The sequence below is a fragment of the Jatropha curcas genome, chromosome 2 (genome assembly GCF_041381405.1).
Source record: "Jatropha curcas cultivar XTBG-Jc1 chromosome 2, XTBG_Jcur_1.0, whole genome shotgun sequence".
Lineage (NCBI taxonomy): Eukaryota > Viridiplantae > Streptophyta > Magnoliopsida > Malpighiales > Euphorbiaceae > Jatropha > Jatropha curcas.
In genome coordinates, this window is record NC_143152.1 from 32,451,971 (window position 1) to 32,476,962 (window position 24,992).

At 30.4% G+C, this 24,992-nt stretch overlaps 3 protein-coding genes and 1 non-coding gene across 8 annotated transcripts; 3 read left to right on the forward strand and 1 right to left on the reverse strand.

Moving 5' to 3' along the window:
* The first annotated feature begins 5,212 nt into the window (after positions 1-5,212).
* On the forward strand, positions 5,213-5,373 carry LOC119369130 (U1 spliceosomal RNA). The gene has a single exon (XR_005176817.1). It is a non-coding gene; the product is annotated as a U1 spliceosomal RNA (small nuclear RNA).
* A 1,693-nt stretch (positions 5,374-7,066) lies between these two features.
* LOC105647506 (Ribosomal protein S21e) lies at positions 7,067-8,523 on the reverse strand. Of its 2 annotated transcripts, none has more exons than XM_012233625.4 (4): positions 8,423-8,523; positions 8,143-8,236; positions 7,913-8,045; positions 7,067-7,301 (listed from the first exon to the last, which is right to left on the reverse strand). In XM_012233625.4, the coding sequence occupies exons 2-4, from the start codon at positions 8,190-8,192 to the stop codon at positions 7,236-7,238; spliced, it is 249 nt and encodes an 82-aa protein (XP_012089015.1). In that variant the 5' UTR covers positions 8,193-8,236; positions 8,423-8,523; the 3' UTR covers positions 7,067-7,235. The 2 variants fall into 2 exon arrangements, with proteins under 2 accessions (XP_012089015.1, XP_012089016.1); XM_012233626.4 differs by having other exon boundaries at positions 8,143-8,253; positions 8,423-8,504.
* A 1,579-nt stretch (positions 8,524-10,102) lies between these two features.
* RAD9 (cell cycle checkpoint control protein family) lies at positions 10,103-15,292 on the forward strand. 4 transcript variants are annotated; one of them, XR_005176816.2, is made up of 11 exons: positions 10,103-10,384; positions 10,862-10,981; positions 11,068-11,176; positions 11,453-11,704; positions 11,785-11,897; positions 12,142-12,206; positions 13,022-13,269; positions 13,338-13,491; positions 14,169-14,206; positions 14,320-14,540; positions 14,927-15,292. XR_005176816.2 is itself a non-coding variant. In XM_012233624.4 (10 exons), exons 1-10 carry the CDS (start codon positions 10,280-10,282, stop codon positions 14,463-14,465), a joined length of 1,350 nt encoding a protein of 449 aa, XP_012089014.1. In that variant the 5' UTR covers positions 10,103-10,279; the 3' UTR covers positions 14,466-14,701. The 4 variants fall into 4 exon arrangements, 1 of the variants encoding a protein (XP_012089014.1); XR_002285969.3 differs by having other exon boundaries at positions 14,320-14,532; XR_001047535.4 differs by having other exon boundaries at positions 14,320-14,532; positions 15,008-15,292.
* A 5,907-nt stretch (positions 15,293-21,199) lies between these two features.
* RALFL22 (ralf-like 22) lies at positions 21,200-21,998 on the forward strand. The gene has a single exon (XM_012233623.4). It carries the CDS (start codon positions 21,426-21,428, stop codon positions 21,801-21,803), a length of 378 nt encoding a protein of 125 aa, XP_012089013.1. The 5' UTR covers positions 21,200-21,425; the 3' UTR covers positions 21,804-21,998.
* The last annotated feature ends 2,994 nt before the right edge of the window (positions 21,999-24,992 follow it).

Sequence of the window (24,992 nt, forward strand, 5' to 3'; positions counted from 1 at the left end):
AGCCGTTTCAACCAACGAGAGGAACTGATCTCGCTCAACCGACGCCGGAATCGGACTTCTGGCAGAAAAACGAGTCTAATGGTGTAAAGAGTGCTCAGTTTCAGGCAAGTTCGATTTTCCGACCACCGTGCACGGCGGTCGGCGGTGGCGGTCCGGTGACCGGCCGGCGGCACTCCGGTGAGGCCCCGAGAGACAGAATCCTCTTCTCTTCGCGCTGATCATGGAATCGTCGCCCGATTCCCAATGGGTACGTTCTAAGACTCAATTCTCAATTTTTATATATGTAGAATTAATTGATTAATGAATTTAATTGAGTTATTAAATAGACTAAATTGAATAACAAGAAATTAACTTATTGGATTAACTTAAAAATATATGAACATTTATAGTCTTTTGTAAATAAATTAGATTGATTAGTGTGCGTATTTGGATAGCGAACATGATTTGTTAACTGGTTTAGGACTTTAGAATAATGTAATTGTAAATTAGTTTAGAACATTGTCAAATAAATTACATGATTATTATTATGATTAGGTGATTTAAGGAGAAAGAATAAATTAGAATTAGTTAATTAGTTAACTAGATAACCATTAGTTCAAAACTAGCCGATTGTGCATAAGAGAAGTAAGGCGAATTTTAGTTGGTTAACGGTTAGAATCGAAATTTGATAAATTAAGATTTGGGAGGCCTAGCCATTTTCGATATTGATATAAAAATCGAATTTGAATAGGTAGTAGTTATAATTAGTGATGGTTAAAAATATGTTTTAGCTGTTTAACAAATTAGTTACCGTAAAGCTAATAATTTAATTAATTAATGACTTAATAAATGATCTTATATGGATATTATTAGAATTAGTTTGTAAATTTTTGGTTGAGTGTTGATATTGTTGTTATGGAAGGAGGATGGGATTTTAAATTGATTGATTGCCCGACGGATGGGCTGTGTGCATTGATTGATAAAGATATAATGATATTGTGATATGTGAGCAGGTAGATAGTTCAATTTTTAGGGGAGGTGCTGCCGAAATTTTGATAAAAATTAGACTAAATTTTTATTTAACAACATAATTAATAAGTTTATTTAGATTAGTTCTATAATTTGGTATATAATAAATATAGTGCTCTGATTATTTACTATCTTTATTATTCATTTAATTATTTACATATTTATTTATTTATTTTCATTATTATTGTTAATATTGTTATTTATTTTATTATTGTTGATTATTGTTAATACTATTTATTTATTTATTTGCATTGATTTTGGATGTTTAATTGTGCATTGCATTACGATGTTTAATTGATTAATATGTCTGCATTTGATTGCAATGTTTGATTAATTGTGTTGTGATAATGCTATGCTTTGTTTGTGTGGAATTGGGATGAAGTGGACCACCGTGGGTTTGTGAGGACGGTTTGTGATATGGATCCGAATATTATATGATATTTGACCGTCGGCCGAGAAAATGGGAGATCGGCGCCCCCGTGTGCACCTGATGATATGGATTATGTGGAAAACCACAGGATGGCTTCTTGTTGTTGCGCACCTGATAATCTAGATTTGATTGTAGCCCGCAGGGTGGCCTCCTGTTGTGAGCACTTGATGATCTAGATTGGATGGAGACCACCGGGTTGCCTCCTGTTGGTATGGAAAAGAAAAGAGAGAATGGAAATACAATGAGAGGACTGGTCAGTGAGGATTAAACCAGTTGGCCGTATGGGGGATCGGCTCCCTGGTGCACATGTATGAGAGGGCGAGCCATGTGTGAGGACGGCTCGTTGGGGTTTCAGGTGGCGCCACTGACTAATTTCCACTTGATGTGATTATATGAAGATGTTATGATTGTGAGTGCTGGTGATATGCCATTTGTGTGACTGGCTGCGTGAGCATATAACTAGTCGGATGACTAGATTAATATGTGTACACATTTGTGTGACTGTGTGTATTGTGCAATAATTATTACTCCTTAGAAAACTCACATGTCTTGTTTGATTTTTCAGGAAGTAGGTTTTTCCTTTAATCCGATTTAGGCTATGTTTCTTCGGCGCAGGGCAATAAACAATTTTTCCTAGATCCATAATTATTTTACTATGTATACTAACAGTTAGTGACTCCGCAGTTGTAGGATTTGTATACTTTTAATCGTTTATTATTATAGACGAGATAATTATGTGAATCCATATTGTAAATGTGATGCATTGTTAATTAGGCCCGAACTGTGGAATGTTGTAGCCGATAAATTCGGGCCGAGATTTAATAAAATCTTGAGGTTTATTTTTCATAATCATATGGACTAAATGTTTAATATTATATTGAGATAGTAAATTTTTAGTGTTTCAGGCTTACTACGGGCCTCGGGGGCCTTAAGCTTACCTGGGCCCTAGTGCCGGTCCGGCCCACGGAAATGGGTCGTGACACTTAATGATTTTATTTAGTGCATTAATCTAATTCTGTGGGATAATATTAGGTGCTAAACCATTGGTGCTTATAAGGAAATTGAGAATTTATCAATTAATGGGTCCTACAATTATGATTTCACTTCTTTCTTTTCATTTTTTAGTGTTCTTCCATTATTATAAATTATTTTATTTAGTTAAACATAATAGCATATAATCTATTATATTATGAGTTAAATTTTTATTATTTGAAATATTTCGGTTTCATAATTTTTCATGATAAAATTTAAATTAATTTCAAATTTCATCGATCCAAACCACTTATTTTAAAATGGGTTTTAATTATAGAACCATTTATAAAAAAAAAAAAAAATTACCAAAGCTTCTCTTTATAATCTTTATCAATATATCTAGAAAGGTCTCTTTGGATTTTTATTCCTTGGCCAGTGGAAGGTCATTTGACATTCCAAGCATGATGTAGATATGATATATATTAGAAACAAAGAATCTCATCGTTTTTTTATTTTATGATTCTTATTCTTCCTTCGTCGTTGAGGTGTCCTTCGAACAAAACATATAAAGATTTTTTATTTTCTTTAAGGCCAATCATGTATGCCGAGAAAATTACTACTAAATCATTAAAAAGCTTTCTTTCACGCAACCATGATTAAAATGTATTAATTAATGAATTAAAAATGTCATTAACAAATAGTTAATCTCATATTTAGTAAATTAAATTCATAAATCTCTAATTGCCAAATGGTTTTGGAATTTGGATTGATTAACTATTAGGATGGATGAAAACGATTCTTTAGAGAATCTAAATCCAAAAACCAAACAGTACATTTCATATTTGTGTTCAGTCAATCAAACACGAGACATGATTTTGATTCCCAATTCCTTCACCTGGAAGTTGGAATTTGGATCCACTAATTCCTTCACTTGGAAGTTGGATCCACCTTCTTCCCCAAGTCACTATATATATATATATATATATATAAAAAAGTTAGTTCAGTTAGTTAATTTAGTCGATAAAAAAGAAATTTTGTAGGTCTCAAAGTAAATAAGAGGATTATTCATGTTGTGTAATTCAAAATGTTTTCTCGACTATTGGGTCTCGTAACGAATAAAAAAGATATAATTTCAATTGAAAATTTTGAAGAAAAAAAAATATCTACCTCTATTTTTTTTTTTTTTTCCTAAAAAGAAGGATATAGCGTGGAAAAGAAAAAGGGAAAAAAGAAAAAAGGAATGCAAGTATGGAAATGATTATGAACGGTGGTGATATAATTAATCAAGAAGATAATGAAGATTGTCATGACAGATAATATACAATGATGGAAGCACATACCATCTTGACAACAACCAAGAATTTAATTTACCATGGTTTAATGTATAGCATCTAACTTTATAGTACAAGGTTATGTATGCCTAAGAATAATTGGTGCACTACAGGACATGCATTAAAAACAAGTTTCATGTCCTACTAACAGGAAACTCCATGTCAAAAAAAAAAAAAAAAAAAAAAAAAAAAAGAGGAAACTCAAGGCCCAGTAAAGAAATTGTTTTGAGCCACATACCCAATTAAAATAATATGAAGAAAATAGATAATTAGTTAATATTATTTACACTTATTAATGTCCAAAAAGTTGCACCTTGATAAACACACACATGCCCTTGTTTTTGTTTCAATCCCATTCATAGGGAACATTATGAAAAGTTGAACCCATTTAATTAATATATGCAAAAACATCAAAAGATGTTAAGATTCAAAAATTTAAGGTTTTGAGCCTACCAAACAATAATTTTTCCATAGAATTGCACTAGCAACATAGGAGGCCATAAAAGTATTAACTACTTGCAACTTGCATTTAAAAGTAACCTCTTCTCTAAATATTTTAATTTATGCGTATTAAGATATAACCTAGTACGTGGTAAATATACGTAGAACGTAACAATTAATTTAGGTTTGAATTTCTTATTTAATAGTAAAAAAAATTATGATAATATATTGTAAACTAATTAGTAAATACTTACTTAATATTCTACATATAGTTGAGTATTAAATCAAGATGATTTTAGTGGGTAATTATTACTTAAAATTAATTAGTCATTATATTATTGGCTTCTTGTTCATGATGTGGAGGCGTGATGAGAAATAGTACGTACAGAAATTCAAAAGATGAAATGCACAAGGATAGGAGAAAGGGAGACATGAAAAAGGAAATGATAGCTAATAATTGAACAATGGACAACATAATTTTTGAAAGGGATATATCATATGTCAATCCCACCCCCAAAGATTTTTTGGTAACAGCATTAAGATGATTGTTTCTTAATATTTGCAAAAAAAAAAATAAAAAATTATGAATTAGGTTTAGAAATGCAATTTTCTTTGTATAATCACAAAAGAAAAATGAATCTTATTCAATGGAAAAAGATTTCAAATTGCTTGAATTTATATAAGCTTTGAATTTCCTAATTGTTTGATTAAATATTATTGGCAGATTTAACATCAAATGCTAGAGAATCTGATGGGTTATATTCTACAAGATGCATAGTAGAATAAATAATGTTAAATTAATATGAATTAGTTTTATAATTTTCTAATGGAAATAAAAATCGTGTAATCATTTATCCAAACGTCCATTTTTTTCTCAAGGCTAATGAAAAGAAAAGACTGCCTATTTATTTCTCTATGTCCGTGTTATTAACTTGTAAACGAAGACCAATTCTTATCCCACATCGGGTGGAAACAAAGGATGAGATGAAGCGTGTGGCTATAAATAACAAGCATAGGGCTGCTGATTTCCATACTTACCTGGACGGGGTCAATGGGTGATCAATAAGGCCCATGGCCTAGGTCAGTGACCTTCATTGCACTTTGAAGGGGTGCTGTCCTAAGGTCTCCCCAAGTGGGAGAGCCTACGTCATAATTTGTGGTAGTGGGGGCCTGCGTTCGCGCGGCCCCTCCCAATTCTAGTGACAATTGTTTGTGTTCTGGGTCTTCATATTGACAAACTTGGCCCTAGTGATTGTCTATGGGTTCATCTACGGGTCTGAGAAGCATTTTGACGAAACAGGATTACGTATAAATTGTTTACGTTACGTGTATTTCAATTAATATATATGCGAGTCTTCAAAAGGATTTCTGTAATTATACTTTCTATCTTGTATTTTTGCTTTGTCCAGTTTGTCATTAGTGATTATACTTCTAAAAATGTATTTAATTAGAACACACATTCTGAGTAAGTTGCTAAATTTCACACTTAGTTTTATTAAGGTTAAACAATTTTAATTTATTAATAGCTATCGTATAATTGAAAAATTAATTTGTTCTAAAATACTTATCGTTTATAATTTCAACGAGTAATAAATATTTTTGTTCATATTCACCGTTTGTATATGATCAATAATTATTATTATAATTTAATAAATTTTATAAAAAAATTAAATTAAAAATAATATATTTAATTTACTAAATAATTTATTATAATTGATTTTTTTTAAAAACATAAAATTTCATATCTAACAAATATGAAATTTCAGATTGACAAATATTATGTTGGTATTTAAGTCTAAAATTCTGAATTTTTGTCTTTGGAAAGTCAGCCATCGAGATTCAATAACTGTAATAATAATAGCGAGTAAAAAATCAAGATTGTAAAGGATTATAACAGACAAAAAGACTAGAAAATATAAATGGGAGAAGGGAATTCTTATTCTTTCTCAATTAACAATTAAATCCAAATTAGTTCTGGGAGAACATATGAATTTTTTTAAATGAAATTTTCTTGTCAGTATCAAGTTAATATTTTCTTTAACCGGATTTTAGTAGATTGTTATAATACAAGGTTATCAATGAAGAATCTTGACTATCGTGGCATCGATGTCCATACGCCATACACAAAATGAAGGGTCCCAAACCCCAAAGGAGGGCTCAGAACTAGAAACACGGACCTTAAAGGACTAATACCGTTGAATTTCAAAGGATGGGCTTATGTTGCTCCAAGGGAACTATAAATAAAATTGGCGTCGCTATCGTCTAGCTATCTTTTATGAATAGCATTTGTATTTTATATGGTTAAAAAATTGAATAGATACAATTTTGTAAACCATATCTGGAAGCGTTTGCCAAATGCTAAATGCGTCATTTGATATGCAGATAATGAATTCATGAAGACTAGTGCAAAAGCAATATTGCATTTATCCCAGAACTGATTATATACATCATACAGAAAACAGAAAAGCTCCCTAAGGTAAAAGAGTAAAACGATTGCAAAAACGAGATTGAGTTCAATGTTGAACAAAATGCCACCACAACACTCATTACTCATCAATGAGTTCAATGGAAAACAAAGCAAGGCCACCAAAGTACCCATAGTTCCAATGGAAGAATATAGTCATTATCAATCAAGGAACATTATGCCTTTCATCTCAGTATGTATTTTAAACCATATTAACATTAACAGCCTATGCTTACAAATCTAACCAATTTGTTAGATATGTTGAACCTGGGAAGAAAATAAGCACAACACCAAATAATATTCATTTTCAACCTCCACAAAACATAGAAACAAAAAACATGAACTCAGATGATTGCATGAAGGCTGACCTATGGTAGAAAGTGGACAGTAAAATATAGCATATCAAATTATCGAGACAGCTTTAAAACTTAAAATGCAATATTAAAGTAATCATGCAAGTACTAGATATTAATATGTCCTCGCTAACAAATAACTAAAGCAACCAAAGCAGCAACTGAGGTATCAAAATGTTAACATTCTCTCATTTGACAAACATTGTCCAAAGAAAAATAACATACTCCAACTAAATCTATTGTTGGCGAAGTTCAACCTTCTTCTTCAGCCAAAGCCTGTCAAGGGCACTGTCAGCGTCACCCTGGAAAGTACACCGTCGAAATATCACTATTAAATATGTGAAGCACATTTCAAACACATTCAAAAAGGCTTAACAGCAACTGCATTCGCCAAGGAATCATAAGCAAATCAAACGAACAACAAAATCTTTGGTTATTGATAGATCCCGTATGTGCCAACTATTTTGAAACATGTATAATTATCATGGCCATGGCCAAATACTGTCATAATTCAACTACCCTTCTCTAAATTCGTTTCAGATGGAATAAACAGTATGAGTTATCAATGTTTAACTACAATTCAGGAGTTTGGTAAACAGTATGAGTTATCAATGTTTATCAATGTTTAACTATTCACCTATCTGTGCAATTCAAAAGTCTGCAAGCCCAGCTCAAACACAACGTCAGCCCACCATATCTTATATGGCATGAGCACTTACTGCTCATACAAACATCTAACCAATATGAACAGCCTCAAAGATGTATCGCATCAATAGATTCAATAAGAAAATCGATTAACTGAAAGTGTTATCCCAAAAAATCAATTAACTACTAAAGCATAATACAATAAATAAGCAAAAGGAAAAAAATCAATTAATTACTAAAACATAAGAAATAAGCAAAAGGAAAAAACCTGGGCTCGGACGAAACCACAGAGAGCAAAAGTGGTAAATTGACCGGTGTAGTTACCATTGGCATCTAAGTGACCAATGTTGATCTGAACAGAAGCATGATCTTTGGAAGTGATTAGCCTGTTTGTGGCAGAGCTGCAACGAGAAACCAAATATCGGTTAAACTACCAATTCGTGAAAAAAAAAATATAATAGCTCGTACAAAACCAAAACAGATAACAGATTGTATTACCATTTCCTTGGGATATAAAGATCCATGTTCTGACCCTCGTCGTTCTGCATCTTGGAAGATTGTTTCGTTCCCCGAAAACACTTAACTCAAATACCTAATTTAACAATCAATCTATCGATTTGAATTAAAAAACGATAAAGCATTGCATGAAAAACTCAGAACTAATATATAACAAATCGAAGGTAACAATATATAAAAAACGAGAAGGCATTGCAAGAAGAACTTAGAACTAATATATAACAAATTGAAGATAACAACACAAGATAGGAGAGAAGAGTACCAGAAGAGACGACGACTACCAAATGCTCAGCAGAATGTGTGAAGAAGGCAATTAGCGCATTTATATATCCGCAAAAACCCTAGTATTTTACCCAATGTCTGACACTTGGTGTGACAAAATTGGCCTTACTATTCTTTTAAAATTACAACTTTTGCCACTGTAACCTGCTATTGCAGGTTTACATGACCGGTTCGTTCAGTCAATTCATTTTTTTTATTATTTAATCTTTTTTATTGAGATATATATTATGATACAAATTACAAATTACAAAGTATATATAAAACTGAGTATCTTAGAGGATTTAAACATTAGTACCTAGGGTTTGAAATAGGTATCAATCCAAATAATTGCACCTTTAAAGTTTTATATTCAGTTAGGATACAAATTTAATATATTAGGTTATTCTCAAAATATATATATATATATATATATATATTAGGTATATGTTATATGAAATAATTTATGGTCCGACCTTCACTAAAAAAAACTTGTTTGTAAAAATTAATAATTAAATATAAAAAACATAATTTTGTACTAATTTTAATAATTATACTCTAATTTTTTATCAATTAAATTATTTTAGATACTTTTATAGTTTTTTTTTTTTTTTTTTTGCTTTAACCTACAAAAATACCCTAAACTATTCGACTAGTTGCAAAATTACTATAAATTGACCTTTGCACTATGGACACTCTTATTTTGGAACTTAGATTTATGAGTACCCTAGGATTAGTTAACTGTTAATCCAAGGTTTTGACATGGGTCTCATTATATTATTTTTTTTTTCACAACATTAACCCTAACATTAATTTGGGGAGCTAATATATTTAAATTTTAAAATGAAGGTGCCTATGGTGCAAAGGTCAATTTAGAATAATTTTGCAACAACTCTAATAATTTAGGGTATTTTTATAGTTTAGGCTTTTTTTTTTTTTTTTTTGCCATTAGATACTTTTATAGTTTTGTTAATTTTATATCCGTTAGAATTATAAAAAAATAATAAACTACTGATATATCAACAACATTAATCGAATTTGTGATAAAAATTATAATTGATGCGTTTTAAATGAGCTTTTGAACATGTATAAATAGCTACATTAGTAACAACTATAATTATCCGACTTTTGTTTCTTAGTACTTCTACAAGGATCATTGCATTTTTTTAACATAAGGTTAATCTCGTTTTGGTGTTCACAGTAGTTTCTCTCTAATTCTATTTATTGACATTTTTTTTACCTAATGATAAAAAAAACGTGTAAAAAGTAACGTGTTAGTTTCATTAAAACTACAAATAACAATTGAATTGATAACCAAATTACCAATAAAGTAAAAAAAAAAAGCTTTTAATTAATAAAATTGGTAAATATTATATCCAAACTCGTGAAAAGGTTTTTCTTACGTTGCTTAGTGTGGTTTTATTTAAAAACAAATAAAATAAAATTTATCATTTTGTAATATAAAATTTGACATTGTAACAATAATATAGTTTATTAGTTTTGAAAGTTGACGTTAAGGTTGGAGTATTGTTGTAATTAAATCTGACAAATACATAAATTTAATTTAAATGAAAAAATTAGATTTTAACTTTTGAATCAAACTCTAGTATTACTATGAGTAATAATTAATTCAAATATATATGATTGCAATTCCATATGTTTTTGGGGCAGGTCAATTACTTGTTTAGGAGAAAAGAAGTCTAAATCAAGGCGCGAGGCGCGAAGCCTCAGAAAATTGTTTGGCTTCCCGCCAATTTCTAATCCCATCGCAAGCATCCTCTACGAGCATATTCCTTTTACTTTCTCGCTACATTCAGAGGAAGGAAAAGGGCAAAAAAAAAAAAAAAAAAAAAATCCAGAAATGGAGTTCAGTCTTAGCGGAAACGCACTCAAGACCTTCGCTCGGTCCATCACTTGCCTCGCGCGTATCGGAAACGAGCTCGCCATCCAAGCCTCTCCTTCTCAGGTACAGTTTCTTCGTTACTTTCCTTCAGTTTCCCCTTCTCATTCTATTAGAATTCCCTCTCACCAAACACATACATATAGAAGGTTCGAGGACCGTGGTTATGTAATGGTAGGGAATCGTTTATAAGCACTTGTATACACTCATATAGTTTGTATATGCTTTGCTTATTCAGTTAGAATTGCACTGATATGGGTCAATGATCCATAAAACAAATGACTACCATAGTTATTCTCCACCTGAGCGTATAAAGTAGTTTGTGAATCACAATTACAATACAGAGTTTTTAAATATTTCAAGTGCGGTCAGTCTAGGGTTTTGAAAAAACACAGACGAGGATTCTGGCTGAGAAATGTTATCATATTTAGTTTGTTTTGGTTATTGGTAAATTGGGGGAAAAAGTAATTTATAGTACAGAATTTCGCATTATAATTGTTAGATTAAGATTTTAATTATTGTCATTTTTACCAATTTTCACAGCTCGTATTTCACACTCTTAATTCTTCGCGATCTGCCTATCAATCCATTATTTTTAAGTCCAGCTTCTTTGATGTGTATACAATTTCTGGTGCTCAAGTCCAATGCAGTGTGCTTTTGAAGGTAAAAAAATCATCGTTTACTTATTTGTTTTCTCAATAGAATAAATAGGAAATTGTTGTTCATCATCGCTGACTTGGTGCATTCAGGCCATTTGTTCTGTTCTTAGGACACCTATTCCAAGTATTGATCATCTCAGCGTGCAATTTCCTGATCCTGATGCGTCAAAAGTGCAATGGACTTTGGAATGCTTCAATGGTAAAGTGTGTTGCGCATGTGTGTATTGTGCAATGAGCTTTTTTCCTTTCCTCTTTCATATGTTTTTGATGGCGTCCATCAGTTTTTAGTCAATTTCAGTAAGACTGCAGATCATGTAAATGGGGTTAGAAGGAGAGTGATTGATGGTGGCAAATTTTTCTTACCTCCATTGTGATTTGAAATTATGAATCATGCACCTGTCCTGGTTGAATATTCTGCTTACATCATATTAATTCTTGTTAGGTTCCAAGTAAATTTACTATACACACTGTGCAGGTATGAGAAAAGCCTATTGGATTACTTGCAATGTTGAGCCCGACATACAACATTTATCACTTGATAGGAGAAGATTCCCGAGCAGCCTAGTGGTGAGGCCTCGTGATCTCAACAGACTGCTTGCTAATTTTCAATCATCACTCCAGGAGATTACTGTCATTGCAACAGAATATGCCTCCTTACCTTCAGATGCTGCTAGTGAAATAGGTGGAAAAGCTGTTGAACTTAGAAGTTATATAGATCCAACCAAAGGCGAGTAAGCATACAATTCATGATTAGTGTTCCTGATGTGTTGACAATGCTATAGGTCTGATTCATTTCTTTGGTTGCAGAGAATGACTCTTCGCTGCATACTCAACTTTGGATAGATCCTGCAGAAGAATTTGTTCAGTATACTCACACTGGATACCCTGTAGATGTGACATTTGGTGTGAAGGAATTGAAGGTATGGTAACTAATACCCTAGAATGAGATTATGTTGATTTTCCATTACATCTGGTATACAATTTTTATACTTAACTGGATAAAGTCTTTACTAACTGATGAGCTCCAGTTCCTTCTAAATGGAGAATTTTTGTTTTTATTCTCGCGATTTTTTGTTTTGTAGTTTTCTGGTATGCCTTATAGTAGTTTAGAAAGTTATTTAGTGGATGACATTTGAGCCTATGTCAACGTTTCTTAAATTACAGGCATTCCTCGCTTTCTGTGAGGGCTGTGAAGTGGACATTCATTTATATTTTGAAAAAGCTGGAGAGTAAGATGCTTCTTTCCCACCTTTTGTTCCGTTTTATTGATCTCCTGTTTCATTCTTGTCCTCTTCCATTGTAATCCATTGACAAGTTAGTCGTTTTGTAAATTTCCTGTTAATCACTGGCTTCCAGCACATATTTAGGTTGATTGTGATAATTACGAGTTTTCTGTTTTTGTCATAAATCAGAGCATCACACAACTAAATAAGGATCAGATTCCTAAAATACAGTTTGGTTTCTAGATCCAAGAATGTAAGCTCAAAAAATATTGCTATCTAATCAGCCATTTTTGGTAAGCAAGCTTAAGGATTTCAGCAGAACACCAGGCTGTAGGTGGATTTGAAATATATTAGAATTTACAAATTTGGTTTTACTTGCTTAATTTGACACTTCTAGGACTCCACAGAAAATAAACCGAAATTCCCTTGTATTTCATAGTAATGCAGATTCTTGCATTTGTCCATCCTAAATGGATACTGGTGGCAACTAATGCATCTAGGTCCATCATTTCTCATCTTGGGAAATGTTATGGGTGCTCATCTCTACATAATGTTACTGTATATTTGAATTACTTGATCTGTCAAGTAACTTACTCGATTGCTAGTCAAGAATGAGTGGAGGTGGCAATCAACCTGCTTTAAGGAATCAGTTTTAGCCATGTCATCTTCTGTTAGAAACAATTGTACCTGGAATACATATAGCAAAATGTATCATACATTGCACTTGTCTTGATATCATCTGTTTGCTTATGCTATTTGTGATTCATGTATTGGCATATGAAACATGATTTTGATCTTCAGAAATACATGTGCTGATACAGGCCTATTTTAATGGCTCCAAAATTTGGTTTAGATGATGGATCTAGTTCAAATTTTGATGCTACACTTGTTCTTGCAACCATGCTCATCTCACAGCTTAATGAAGGTAATTCGTCAGAACGTCCACAAGCGGCCTCAACGACACATGGTCAGGCTGTGAATGGGACTGGGTCGCAACCACAAGGGATAAATAGAGCAAATATTTCAGAGCATCCTTCTGATCACACCAGAATTTGGTCTGAACTTTCAGGTAAATGTCCCAAGTTTCATGGTTTTAACCATAAGCACCAAAAATTTACATTCTTTGACTTTATGCAGGAAGTGCAGCAAGAAGTGGCAGTGGCACTGAAGAAAGACATGCTCAACAACAAAGAAACTTGAATTCTACCGAACAGGGGGAAATACAAAGGATTAGCATGATGCATATATCAAAAGATACATCTGCTAGAGAAAGTGCTCCTGCTGGTTCAAGGTTGTGGACTAAACATATTATTTCATTTAGTATATTTTATTTTCAACTGCTACAAATCTTACCATAATTCTTTTGCTTATTGCCTCTCCCTCTTTCTGAGTTTGTGCATTTGCATTTGTTCCCCACATGTTATGGGAAGAAGTCTCACAGGCTTATAAGAGCATGAAAACATGATGGCATTATTTTAGTTCCCGTTTATAGTCGAGCCTCTAACTTTTGGTTGGTAGCAAAATGTGTATCCGCTCTTTTTTTGATGTAGTTCTGATAAAGCATTTAAAGTTTTGAATAGCTGGATAGAAATCAAGGTATGGAGACTCTGTTTATGGTGTAACGTAGGAAGATACAATAAGATACGGCTTCTCCAAAAATATGGATCAATTGTAAAAATGGTGGGAAGGATCACAAGGAATGAGAAACGATAAGGAAAATGAGGGAAAATAGAAGGGAACTCATTTCTTTTGGTTATTATTTAATCTGCTTCCTGAATTTAGCTTTTATCATCGAGAAGCATGTATTTCCTGGATTGGTTCAACTGATTTTCCTCAAACCTGGTAAAACATAACTAGGATTAGTGTAACATAGAGAAACTGCTGATTATGTTGTTTCTATTAACATTACTGCATTACGTGTAATATATATGTTGATTTTTGCTCCACTTTCTTGGCTGGTTATATTAGGTGTCATCCTATGGAAAAGCATCAGAAAGAAGCTAGAGGTTAGCATGTAACTGCTATTGGGGCTAATCCAACAATATTTCCCAATTGCAGTAAACTAATGTTTTTACAACTAATGGTAATGGACCTTCACAACTAATGTTTTCACTTTCAGAGAGGTCAGAAACTAATGGTAATGGACCTTCACAACGACACCCTAGTAATTGGGTAGATGCAGATGAGGATGATGACGACGACAACGATGCAGATGAAAATGAATTATGTGTTCAATCAACACCACCATACTATGAAGAGCAGTAGCACCAGTTGATCTCTGTCTCAGTGACAGGCAGAGGCCGCTCCTGCTTCCTATTTTTTTTTTTAACATGTAAGTATGTATGTATCTTCTAATTCAATGCCTAAGCTTCATTTTTATGCTGAATCACGTGCCTTATTTTTCAAAAATATTTTTTTTTCTACAAATAATGTCGGTTATCTTTCTTTTATTTGTTTTCATGTTATTGAACAAGAATATACGTTTGACCACTGCTTTTCAAGTAATTAGTAGCTGTCAGTATAACTGGATGGCATTTTTGCTTATGAATGACCTTGGTTAAATAAAGTGAGAGAACAATAAAAAGAAAACCATTGATTTTTTAAGGGAACTTGTACTTTCCAAATCTGGGCCTCTAATTGGAACCCAAGAATGTAAGTTCCTTAACTACTTTCTGGTCCACTTTGCTTACGTTTCCTATCCTCATTGCTGCTCCTTTCTATTGCAGTCCTCTCTAAGAAGTCTTCTTCATCGTTATCTTTTGGTTGAATTTCAATTTCTCCATGATGGTATTCATTTACTTCTGTAGAATTTACAATGGACCCCATCTCACTTTTTCCACCAGCAGCATGGACTGTAGAATCATACTACCTGTCGTCATTCGAGTTCGAACCCTACTTTTTGTAATGGTTTAAGTTCATATATAGAAGTGGATCCCAAAGAGATTATGTTTTTCATCTTTTAGTGAATTAAACAGCGAAAATTAAGAATCTGAAGATGCTTGTATATAAGTTACCGTTTTGGTTGGAGCCGAGCCCTAAACTACTTTTGGCACTGATATTCCATAATTAACTAGTTTCCATCATTAGTAGTACATTAATGCTTATCTGTTTGATATTGAAGTGCTAGTTTTGCTTGTTTCTCTCATGATTGCTATGCATGTAAATTGGAGTTGTTCAGAACATTCAAAGTTACAAATTTCTACAAGCCGGACGGGTAAACTACAAACTTTCCTCTATTTAATTAACACATGGACTCAACTCTGTTATTTTTAGGTCTCATTATTAGTGAATAGTTTTCCATGGGTCATATTCCTGCACATTTTTGTAGAAAAGAAAATAGGATTGCTCCATATCTTTTAATAAAAAGTTTGAAAGATTAGAGCTCTTCCCCCCTTAACAAAATTATTTGAACTAACCCAAATTAGGGCGTTGGCTTCAATTAATTGGAAAGTAATGATGTTCTCTGTGTCAATGTTACCTCTTGCACGTATGATTGAAACATGCTGGTCTTCCCCAAGTTAGGTTATGGAATTGGATAGTTCACATGGTTCATGATCTACCACGATTATGCATTCATCATAGTGGCCCTAGTGTTTTCTATATGTGTTAAGCAAATCTCAGTATTAATTAGCAAGTGAGGTGTCTTCTTGGTGTGATTTACGTCTTTCTTAATTTGGACTTTAGAATTGAAAGCAGAGAAAGCCTTTCTAATTCTTACTGTAATTACTAGCCGAGATGAATGTAGGAGTTGGAGTTCGTTTTTTGGAACTTAACACTATATTATGACCTGACTGATAAGAAATATTGAACCTTCAGGTTTTGGTTTAGGTCTCTGAGCTCCTTAAAGGTGACTTTATAGTGAACTTGTTTGTCAATTTTCATATTGAGATTCGAGAACTTGTAATAATTGGTTTTCATATATTTTGATAATTTGCCCCAAGGATGGTGATTGGTTTGAATATGTTGAATCCTTCGATTTTGTTGATTCTTTTTTCTTGAAAATTCCTTATGGGTGCAATGTTATTGGAGACTGGGATTTGTTTACCTGTCATTTTCCTCCAAGCTCCAACAGACAAAAAAAATCATCATGTGGGAACCTTGGCATTTTCAGGATTTTTGTTCGACTCTCCTCTTATTCATGTTTAACACGATCCTTCAACATTGCTTACATGCCAGCATGTCATTGAACCTATTCGTGTCCTAATTTAAATCTTGATGTTCCCTGCAACAACTTGAAAGTGAAAACTATATTTTAAATTTGTGAATATCCCTTTAAATATTTGAATTCCACCGAATCAAATTATTGGACACATATGTACGAGGTCAATTTTGGTGGTGACACAACAACAGGTAATGGAAGGTATTTGTATTGGCCAATTTGGGAAATTGAGGTTATTTCTGTCCAAAAGAGAATTTCTTTCTTTATTTCCTTTAAGATAATATCTTTACTTTTACATGTCACTAGTCTTTTACATTAAGTGTATTGCATGTTGACTATATTCATTATATATTTATTTTTTATCTATATTTTTTCTTTATTTCTTTTAAGATAATATCTTTACTTTTACATGCTGCTAGTATTTTATATTAAGTGTATTGCACGTTGACTATATTCATTATATATTCATTTTTTATCTATATATATCTTAAGTTTTGTTTAAATTAAAATAAATATAAATGATTAATTGGTATTATATTTTTCCGTATAAATTACTTCTAATGTTACTTATTATGTATTTAATTCTATTTTTATATAATGAAGTGATCTTAGAATAAAGTTCAACTTAATGTAAATTTTTAAAATCCTAATAGGTGCTTAAAAAGAAAATCAAGTTATTACTCGATTTCCAACCTCTTGTTTTTAATTCCAAATCAATATTTATATATAACTATGATGAAGAATAATAATAAATTATTTTTACTATTAGGTCAGAAAAAAAATTGAAAAGATCTGAATTGATAATGAAAATTATTTTGACCATAGTAATAGTATTATTTACCCAGTGTATCAAAGAAAAGAATACATGCATTTACATATAAATTTTTTAAACTCAAAAAGTGATTAAAACAGAAATATATAGTTCTATTTTTTTTTCATTTTAAACACTATTTTCTTTTAAGTTAAACAGATTTAGGATATAGAAAAAAAGAATATCAAGAAAATTAAAAATGTTTAACCTTAATACGCTGTTTATTTATTACAAGAGAGATATAATCTCTTATCAAAATTAAAATAATAGTAATTACAAATTATTCAGTAATAAAAAAGAAAATAAAAAATTATTATTAAGAATAAAATTCTTTTAAAACTTATCTATTAAAAGATGTTTCAATATATATAGATATATAAATATATTAATAAATTATTAATATATGTTTTTAAAATTAAAATTATTTATCATCCCATGTTTAATTATATAAATTTTATTTGAAAATTTACTTTTTTAAAAATATATCCAATCAAATATGACAAATATAAAGAATAAAAATATTAATAAAAATAATATACTTTTTTCTTCTAAATAAAATATTATATTATATATTTTTATTTGAAAATTTATTTTTTAAAAATATATTCAATCATATCATATAAATATAAAGAAAAAAGAATATTAATAAAAACATATTTTTCTTTTTATTATCTATAGTTTAAAACAATTAAATATTTGATAAATGAAATACAAAAAATTTTCAAATGTTTCATTATCATATATATTCATTAAAAATAAATTTAATAAATATATAAATTAAAATTTTGAAATGTTTAATTATATATATGTATTTATTTAAAAAATTATTTTTTTAATTCATTAGAAGATTTGATGATCGAAATAATACTGCGGGTTGCATAACAATTAAATTGGTAACTCACCTAAAAAAATGATTCAATGTATATAGATATATAAATATATTAATAAAAATTTTAAATTAAAAATTTCAAGTGTTTACCATCTAGGGTTCATTATGCAAATTTTATTTGAAATTTTAATTTTTAAAAAATATATCCAATCAAATTTTACAAACATAAAAAATAAAAATATTAATAAAAATAATATACTTTTTTTCTTTTTTATCTCTCTCCTAAATAAAATATTATATATTTTTATTTGAAAATTTATTTTTAAAAAAATCCAATCATATCATACAAACATAAAGAAAAAAAATATTTTCTCTCTTTATATATATATTTTTTATCTAAAATAACTAAATTTTTAATAAATAAAATATAAAAAAATCTTCAAATATCTCATTATCATATATATTTATTAAAAAATGAATTTAATAAAGATAAAACTTTGAAATCTTAATTATTTATATGTATTTATTTAAAAAATAATTTCTTTTATTCATTAGGAAGTCTGATAGACCAAAATAATATTTTGAGTTGCACAATAATCAAATTGATTAAAATACTTGTGGTCGAGAGGATAAAAACTTAAGACCTTTCACTTCTCACATAAGTAATAAAATACCACAATTTTTATTTTACTATGAATAACTAAAATTAAAAAAAAAAAAATCCTGAGTGTAATTTTATTAAAAGTTTTTTAAAAAATATAAAATTAAGTAACAAGAAGCAAATATATAACACAAATTAATTTGTTTTTTAAAGATAGTCAAAATATTTATGATGTAAAATAACGAATAAAATGAATTCTATATATTTAATAATTAAAAAAAGAATTGGTATGTACGACAAAGAGAGAAAAACTACTCGTGTTTGTCTATGTTTTTTTTTTTTTAATATGTTTGTTATTAGGTATTGTTAGTATATATAAGAACTCAATAAAATAAACTAGAAAAATTATATATGATTAAAAGTGAGAAGTAAATTTATTTATGGTATTCCAAATAAATTTAATTATTGAAAAGTGTATTTGTAAATTCAATTTAAGTATATTGATTTGCCATATTTAAAAAAAAAAAAAAAATAGTATTGTCAAACGAATAATAAACTAGAAAAATTATGAGTGGAAGATTCACGAGGAAAGTCTCTTATTTATCATTTTCTTTTTTGTTTTTTCTTTTTTTTAAATGTAATTAGAAGATTTTGTACAAAAGATTTGTTAACAGCCAGCTGGCTTAGGTAGGGTTAGTTCGGGACGCGTAAACACCGTCTGTGTGATCTGTGATGGGTCCCATGTTTTTTTAACGGCTACGTTCACGTCACGTCGGCGCTTAGTCTGTTGTCTAAACGCCGTGTAGATTTCGTCAATCCTTTTGCGGGAGGGAGCATTTGGTGTTTGAAGTTTGAAAGGTTAAAAAAAAAATAAAGAAAGAGAACAACTAGCCGTTGTAATTTTCAAATGTTGTCAGGCAGGTGATCCCGGCTATTTCAGGCTTCCAGCCACAGAGATACATGCAGAAAGTAACAGTAATAGCTTAACAGTCCATTCTCGTGTTACAATAATCATATAAGATTTTATTTCAAATAATTACCACAAAAAAATTATTATGATATATAATTGAATTAAAGTATATGAATGTGACACTGAATAGGGAACGCCGGCCATACCAAATGCCAAATGGGATTAAAAAAACGAGGAAAAAGACGACTAAAGTTCCAGAAGAGAAGTCCACGTTAACAAATGTCATATTTACATTAAAAAAGCACTATAAAATAAGATCCAAAAAAGACAAACGGGGATATTAAATAACGGTAACGGATACTGTGTATGTAATCAGTATTAGGAATGGAACTGTGCTGCCGAATGAGAAAGAGGAAACGTGTTTCGGTTAACAGATTCTCTCTTACATGGACCTAGCAGTATGTGCAAAAACCCTAGATGCCCTCCTTATAATTTCTCTCTCTTAATACATATATAAATATATATTTAAATAATTTACTTTTATCTTATCTAATATTCTCTCTTCGTCTACCAAACTTCAGGAGAGGGAAAATGGAGGAAACAGACAATCCATCCTTTGATGCAATTGACCAATTCATGTGTGATCTTATTTTTTCTATTTTCAATAATTAAATTAATTATGTATATATATATATATATATATATATATTAAAATCTCTAATAATTTCAATTGATAATATATTAGAAATTTAAACACTAACATTTCACCTCTTTGGAGGGTTATATTTTAATATTATTTGTGTAGTTAGAACTAATTTTTCTACCTGAATATTTGTAATAACAAATATTCTCAATACTTGTACTAATTTGCCAATGTCGTATTGTACGCGCGACAACGACATTCACAAATTCTTATTGTTAATTATTTTTTGATATGCATTCTTTAATTTTAGCCATCAAATCAGAATTTGTGCATTCTCCTGATAGCTTTTTGGTCAAACAATTTATGGTACTCAATTTCATTTAACAATAATTCTTCTAAAGTTGAAGTTATGATGAGTTGGTGTGTTAATGTAACCAATAAGAGAGAAAATAAATCTTTCAAAAAGAAAAGTCAGATTCTTGAATGATTAACAACTTTTTCTAATTTCCTAACCTTGTATTCTTTGATCACCTACCCACCTACTATCATTTTATCTTATTGGTTTTTTCTTTTTTTTTTTTAAATTAATAATATTTGAAGAGATAACATTGTGTTCTGATGAAAAAAATGTAAAAATAACAATTCGAACTAAAAAAATAGTTACACCGATGACAAAATAAAAAGATAAGGAAGTGAACTCATAAATTAAAATTTACGATCAATAAGCAAAATATTAAATAAGAATATAATTATACAATTTTTTATTTTAGTATGTGATATTAATTTTTTTTTTTTTGACAGGAATTATCTTTCTTGAATGGTGCCCTCTTTATTTGTAAAAAAAAAATAAAAGTAGAAAAATCCCCCCTTAGATATATTTCAACTTTCAATTTAATTTTTAGCATGCACCTGATTCTAGGTAAGTCCATCCCTTGTTGTAGTTAGTGGCCCCCCATGAAATCAACAAATGGCATTTTGGTAAATAAGGGCAAAATGGAAGTCAATAATCAATGGTTGGCCACCTATAATAAGACTCCAACTAGCCCTTAGCTGTTGTCTCAAAGCTTAGTAAGAGAAGGAATAAAGAAACCTAGCACAGAAACATAAACACCCACTGCCATTTGCTAGTATTAAACAAAGAGGAGAAAGAGAGAGAGAGATATCGGAAAATCAAGAAAGAAAGAAACCCTCCATTCAAGAAAGAAAGAGGGAGGAGTAGAAGAGAGAGTTTTATTTTTCCCTTTCATTGTGGTTTAAATTTCTTGACAGAGAATGGCTAAATCGATAACTTCTTGTTTCTTGATGTGCGGTGCGATGTTAATGATCCTGATCTTGATGAGTGGAACATCCACCGTTGAAGCAAGTGGGGATCACCACCAGCAAAGCCTAGGATGGATACCCATCAGATCATCCTGCAAAGGGTCCATAGCCGAGTGCTTGGCCAGTGACGACGGCGGAGAGGAGTTTGAGCTGGACTCAGAGATCAGCAGGCGCATTTTAGCAACAAGCAACTACATCAGCTATGGCGCACTGCAGAGGAACACTGTGCCTTGCTCTAGGCGTGGAGCCTCCTACTACAATTGCCAAAATGGGGCCCAAGCCAACCCCTATACTCGCGGTTGCAGTACCATTACAAGGTGCAGGAGTTAAGATTTTATTTTATTTTTAATTTTTTTGGTTTTACCATTTTCATTTGAAAGATTTATGAAGGAGAGGAGAGGAGAAGTTGGTGGTGATTTACCTCTTGTTATTGATGAAAATATTGTTGCCATAAATTATATTTTAATTTCTTTGTAAAAGATTATTGTGATTAATCTTATTTTTTCAATGGGTGTTTTGCTTTTATACATTACATCAATTAGGTTAGTTTAAGAAAGATCTGTTGATTGATAGGCTCTCTTTATTTTTTTATTTCTTTGGACATTATTTGATTAAATTGTGTGTTTTTTGGTTAATTGTGTGTTTTAATTATGTAGTTTAATAAACATTTTTGGGACAAATTTGTGAATTATGTGTTGCACTTTTCCTCCAAAAATCACTTTGGTGGGATTTGAGAATTGTTTGCCCAAATTTGATTTGTAGATTTTTTTTTTTTTTTTTTTTATTCCTTCTGGAATAAAAGTTGGGTGAAAGAAAAGCAAAAGAAAAACTGACATGAAAGCTAGGAATTAGGTTTAAAGAAACTGCAACATGAAAGCTAACCAGCGAAAAAAGGCAGTTCAAATTTTTATTTGGTGGTATCATTTTTAGAATTTCTTATTATACAAAAAGTTATGTAATTAAATTGTACAAATGATTTAGAAAGAGTAAATTAGGAGATACCTTTCGGCCTCAATAATAGACAAATGAGATGGAAACACCTTATTTTACCAAAAATATTTTTTTTTTGAAAAATATAATTCATTAATAATAAAATCAAGTATTAAAAATACTCAATTAGATCATGCATATAACTTAATATTATAATTAATAGAAAGTTCGTTCATCCTTCAACAAAAGAATTATCTATATTCTTTTGAATAATAAAATTAAAACTAAAAGAAATGATATTGGATTTTTTTGTTTGGAGATAACCTTGACCGATATAAATATTTATAATAACAATTGGTCATTTAATTGATTTGAACGATAAAATAACTTCTCTAGATCTTTTATGTTTGGATTGCTTTTTCAAAAATTTATTGCATATGACGTGCACTGATGAGTTTAATCCACTATATGTTAATAGCATCAATGGAGAAATATACTGTACTACCAGGCTCCATTGATTAAATATACACATCAATAAAATAAAATCTAAATTCTCCAACCAAATAAAATCAAATATCATACCTCTTAAGAATAAACCTTCATAGAGAAGGAACTAAACCCTTGCGGAAGGAGGGACAAAGAACTATAAATATGGAGACAAAGCAACAATAACAAAAAAAAAATATAGATCTATTAAAAGAAATAGATCTGAGTTTATTAAAAATGAATAACATATTATGAGCCATAAGAAAAAAGAAAAATAGAGAGCCATAGCTGATTAACAACAGTAACTCCAGATAAAAGCTAGTGTTAAATAAATCCGAGAGAAAAGAGAAAGAGATAAATTCTAAAAACAAAATAATTTTGCATTATGGCCTAAAATAGTAAAATTTGCTGTCTTAGGCTGCAATTTGTTGAATTTCTTTTTTTTTTTAGCGGAAAAAAAAACCCAAAATTCATTAATTGATAGGATTACGATACACTAACGTAAAGACCTTATATAATGATTTTTTTTAAAAAGAAATATTCAATAATCCTGCTTTGTCAGAGAAAATAATAATTCAAGGTAACTTGCGTTGATGAAGAAATTAGATATATAAGTAGTAAAATGTCATAACGACATGGTACAAGTTTTCACCATAAACGGTAGATATATTAATGATATTTCAAATTTTTGAGATAAGATGACATTGCAAGGTATTTTATTAATAAAATTATTAAAAAAAGACATTTACTTATCTTCTAATGCAACTACCATACAAATTTGTCTAAATCTGATGTATTAACCCATTAAAATACGGAGCCAATCACTTTTTTTATAAAAAAAAATATAATTTATTACTATTATTTATTTGTTTCTTCAATCAAATCAAGTTAATACTTTCATTTATATCAAATAATTTTATTTAACTCTCATATGCATAAAATAATTTTATTAGATTGATGTTCTAATCACAAATATATAAATGATATTTTAATCGATATATGCATCAATTTATTCAATTGTGCTTGAAAAAAGATTTAAAAAAAAATCAATTTGAAGAGATGTCATGTTAATTAATATTTTCCTAATTAATAATAATCATATCCTCTTGTTCCTTTTTTTTTTTTTTTTTTTTGAAAATTGAGGCATGTGTTAAAGCCTTCACGTGAAAACTGTATGATCGAATAATTGAAAGCAATGACCAAAAACATTAATTTCTCCTTTTTTATTTTTTATTTTTAATTTCTTTAGGCGATATGTTGGGGTTGTTAGTGATGGGTCCATCCCATCCTATGTCTATCCCACCCTAAAATTTCAAGATATATCAAATCAATCTCCTAAACTAAGTATGGTCCCCATTTTGCTCAAACACCAAATTTTTGCAGAGGCCCCTCTCAAAGATCTTCCTCTTCCCCTTTTTGGGACATCTTCTCTTCCAAGATTATTCTGCTTCCAATTCTTTCAAGACCTTTACTGTCCTAAATGAGACACATTGTAGCCCAATAATAAATTGGAACAAACTCTTTTTAAGTTATTAATATTATTTATTTTAACGGCTGTTAATTGTTTTATTAACTGTTAACTGTAGCAGTTTATATAATGATTTAAATTAGAAGTGTTTACTAAAAAATAATTATTTAATTAACTATTTAATTTAAAATTACAAATAAAGTAGTTTAACTTAAAAGTATATTTGTTACCCGTCTGGGTATTTGTTCTTCTGTCGTAGCTGAGCTTCAAGCTCTGCTTCATGGTTTGCACCTAGCGTGGGATATGGGGTTCAAGTTTTTGATTGTTGAGCTTGACTCCCTTGTTGCTAAAGATATTCTGCAATCCCTGCCAACTAGTAATGCTTGCTTCTCCAATTTGGTTCAACAGTTCCGTGCTATGCTTGGTCGGACATGACAGGTCAGAGTGCAGCATTGCTACCGGGAAGCTAACCAGATGGCTTACCGGTTGGCCAGTATGGTTGTTTACTCTTTGGTTGAGAAGCAGTTTTTCCAGACTCCTCCTGCGTCTGTAGTGACTGTTCTGCAGAATGATTTTCAGGGCGTCGTTTGGCCTGAGCTAATTAGGATGCATGACTCTTTAAAATAATTAGTAAT

What these genes read in the sequence shown, in the direction of transcription:
- RAD9 (XM_012233624.4), top strand. Translation starts at nt 10,280, where the DNA reads ATGGAGTTCAGTCTTAGCGGAAACGCACTCAAGACCTTCGCTCGGTCC. An exon ending in AATTTGGTCTGAACTTTCAG is followed by an intron (nt 13,270 to 13,337) that starts GTAAATGTCCCA and finishes GACTTTATGCAG; the next exon opens with GAAGTGCAGCAAGAAGTGGC. An exon ending in AGTGCTCCTGCTGGTTCAAG is followed by an intron (nt 13,492 to 14,168) that starts GTTGTGGACTAA and finishes TGGTTATATTAG; the next exon opens with GTGTCATCCTATGGAAAAGC.
- RALFL22 (XM_012233623.4), top strand. Translation starts at nt 21,426, where the DNA reads ATGGCTAAATCGATAACTTCTTGTTTCTTGATGTGCGGTGCGATGTTA.
- LOC105647506 (XM_012233625.4), bottom strand. Translation starts at nt 8,192, where the DNA reads ATGCAGAACGACGAGGGTCAGAACATGGATCTTTATATCCCAAGGAAA. An exon ending in CTTTATATCCCAAGGAAATG is followed by an intron (nt 8,046 to 8,142) that starts GTAATACAATCT and finishes TTCTCGTTGCAG; the next exon opens with CTCTGCCACAAACAGGCTAA. An exon ending in GTGGTTTCGTCCGAGCCCAG is followed by an intron (nt 7,302 to 7,912) that starts GTTTTTTCCTTT and finishes TGTACTTTCCAG; the next exon opens with GGTGACGCTGACAGTGCCCT.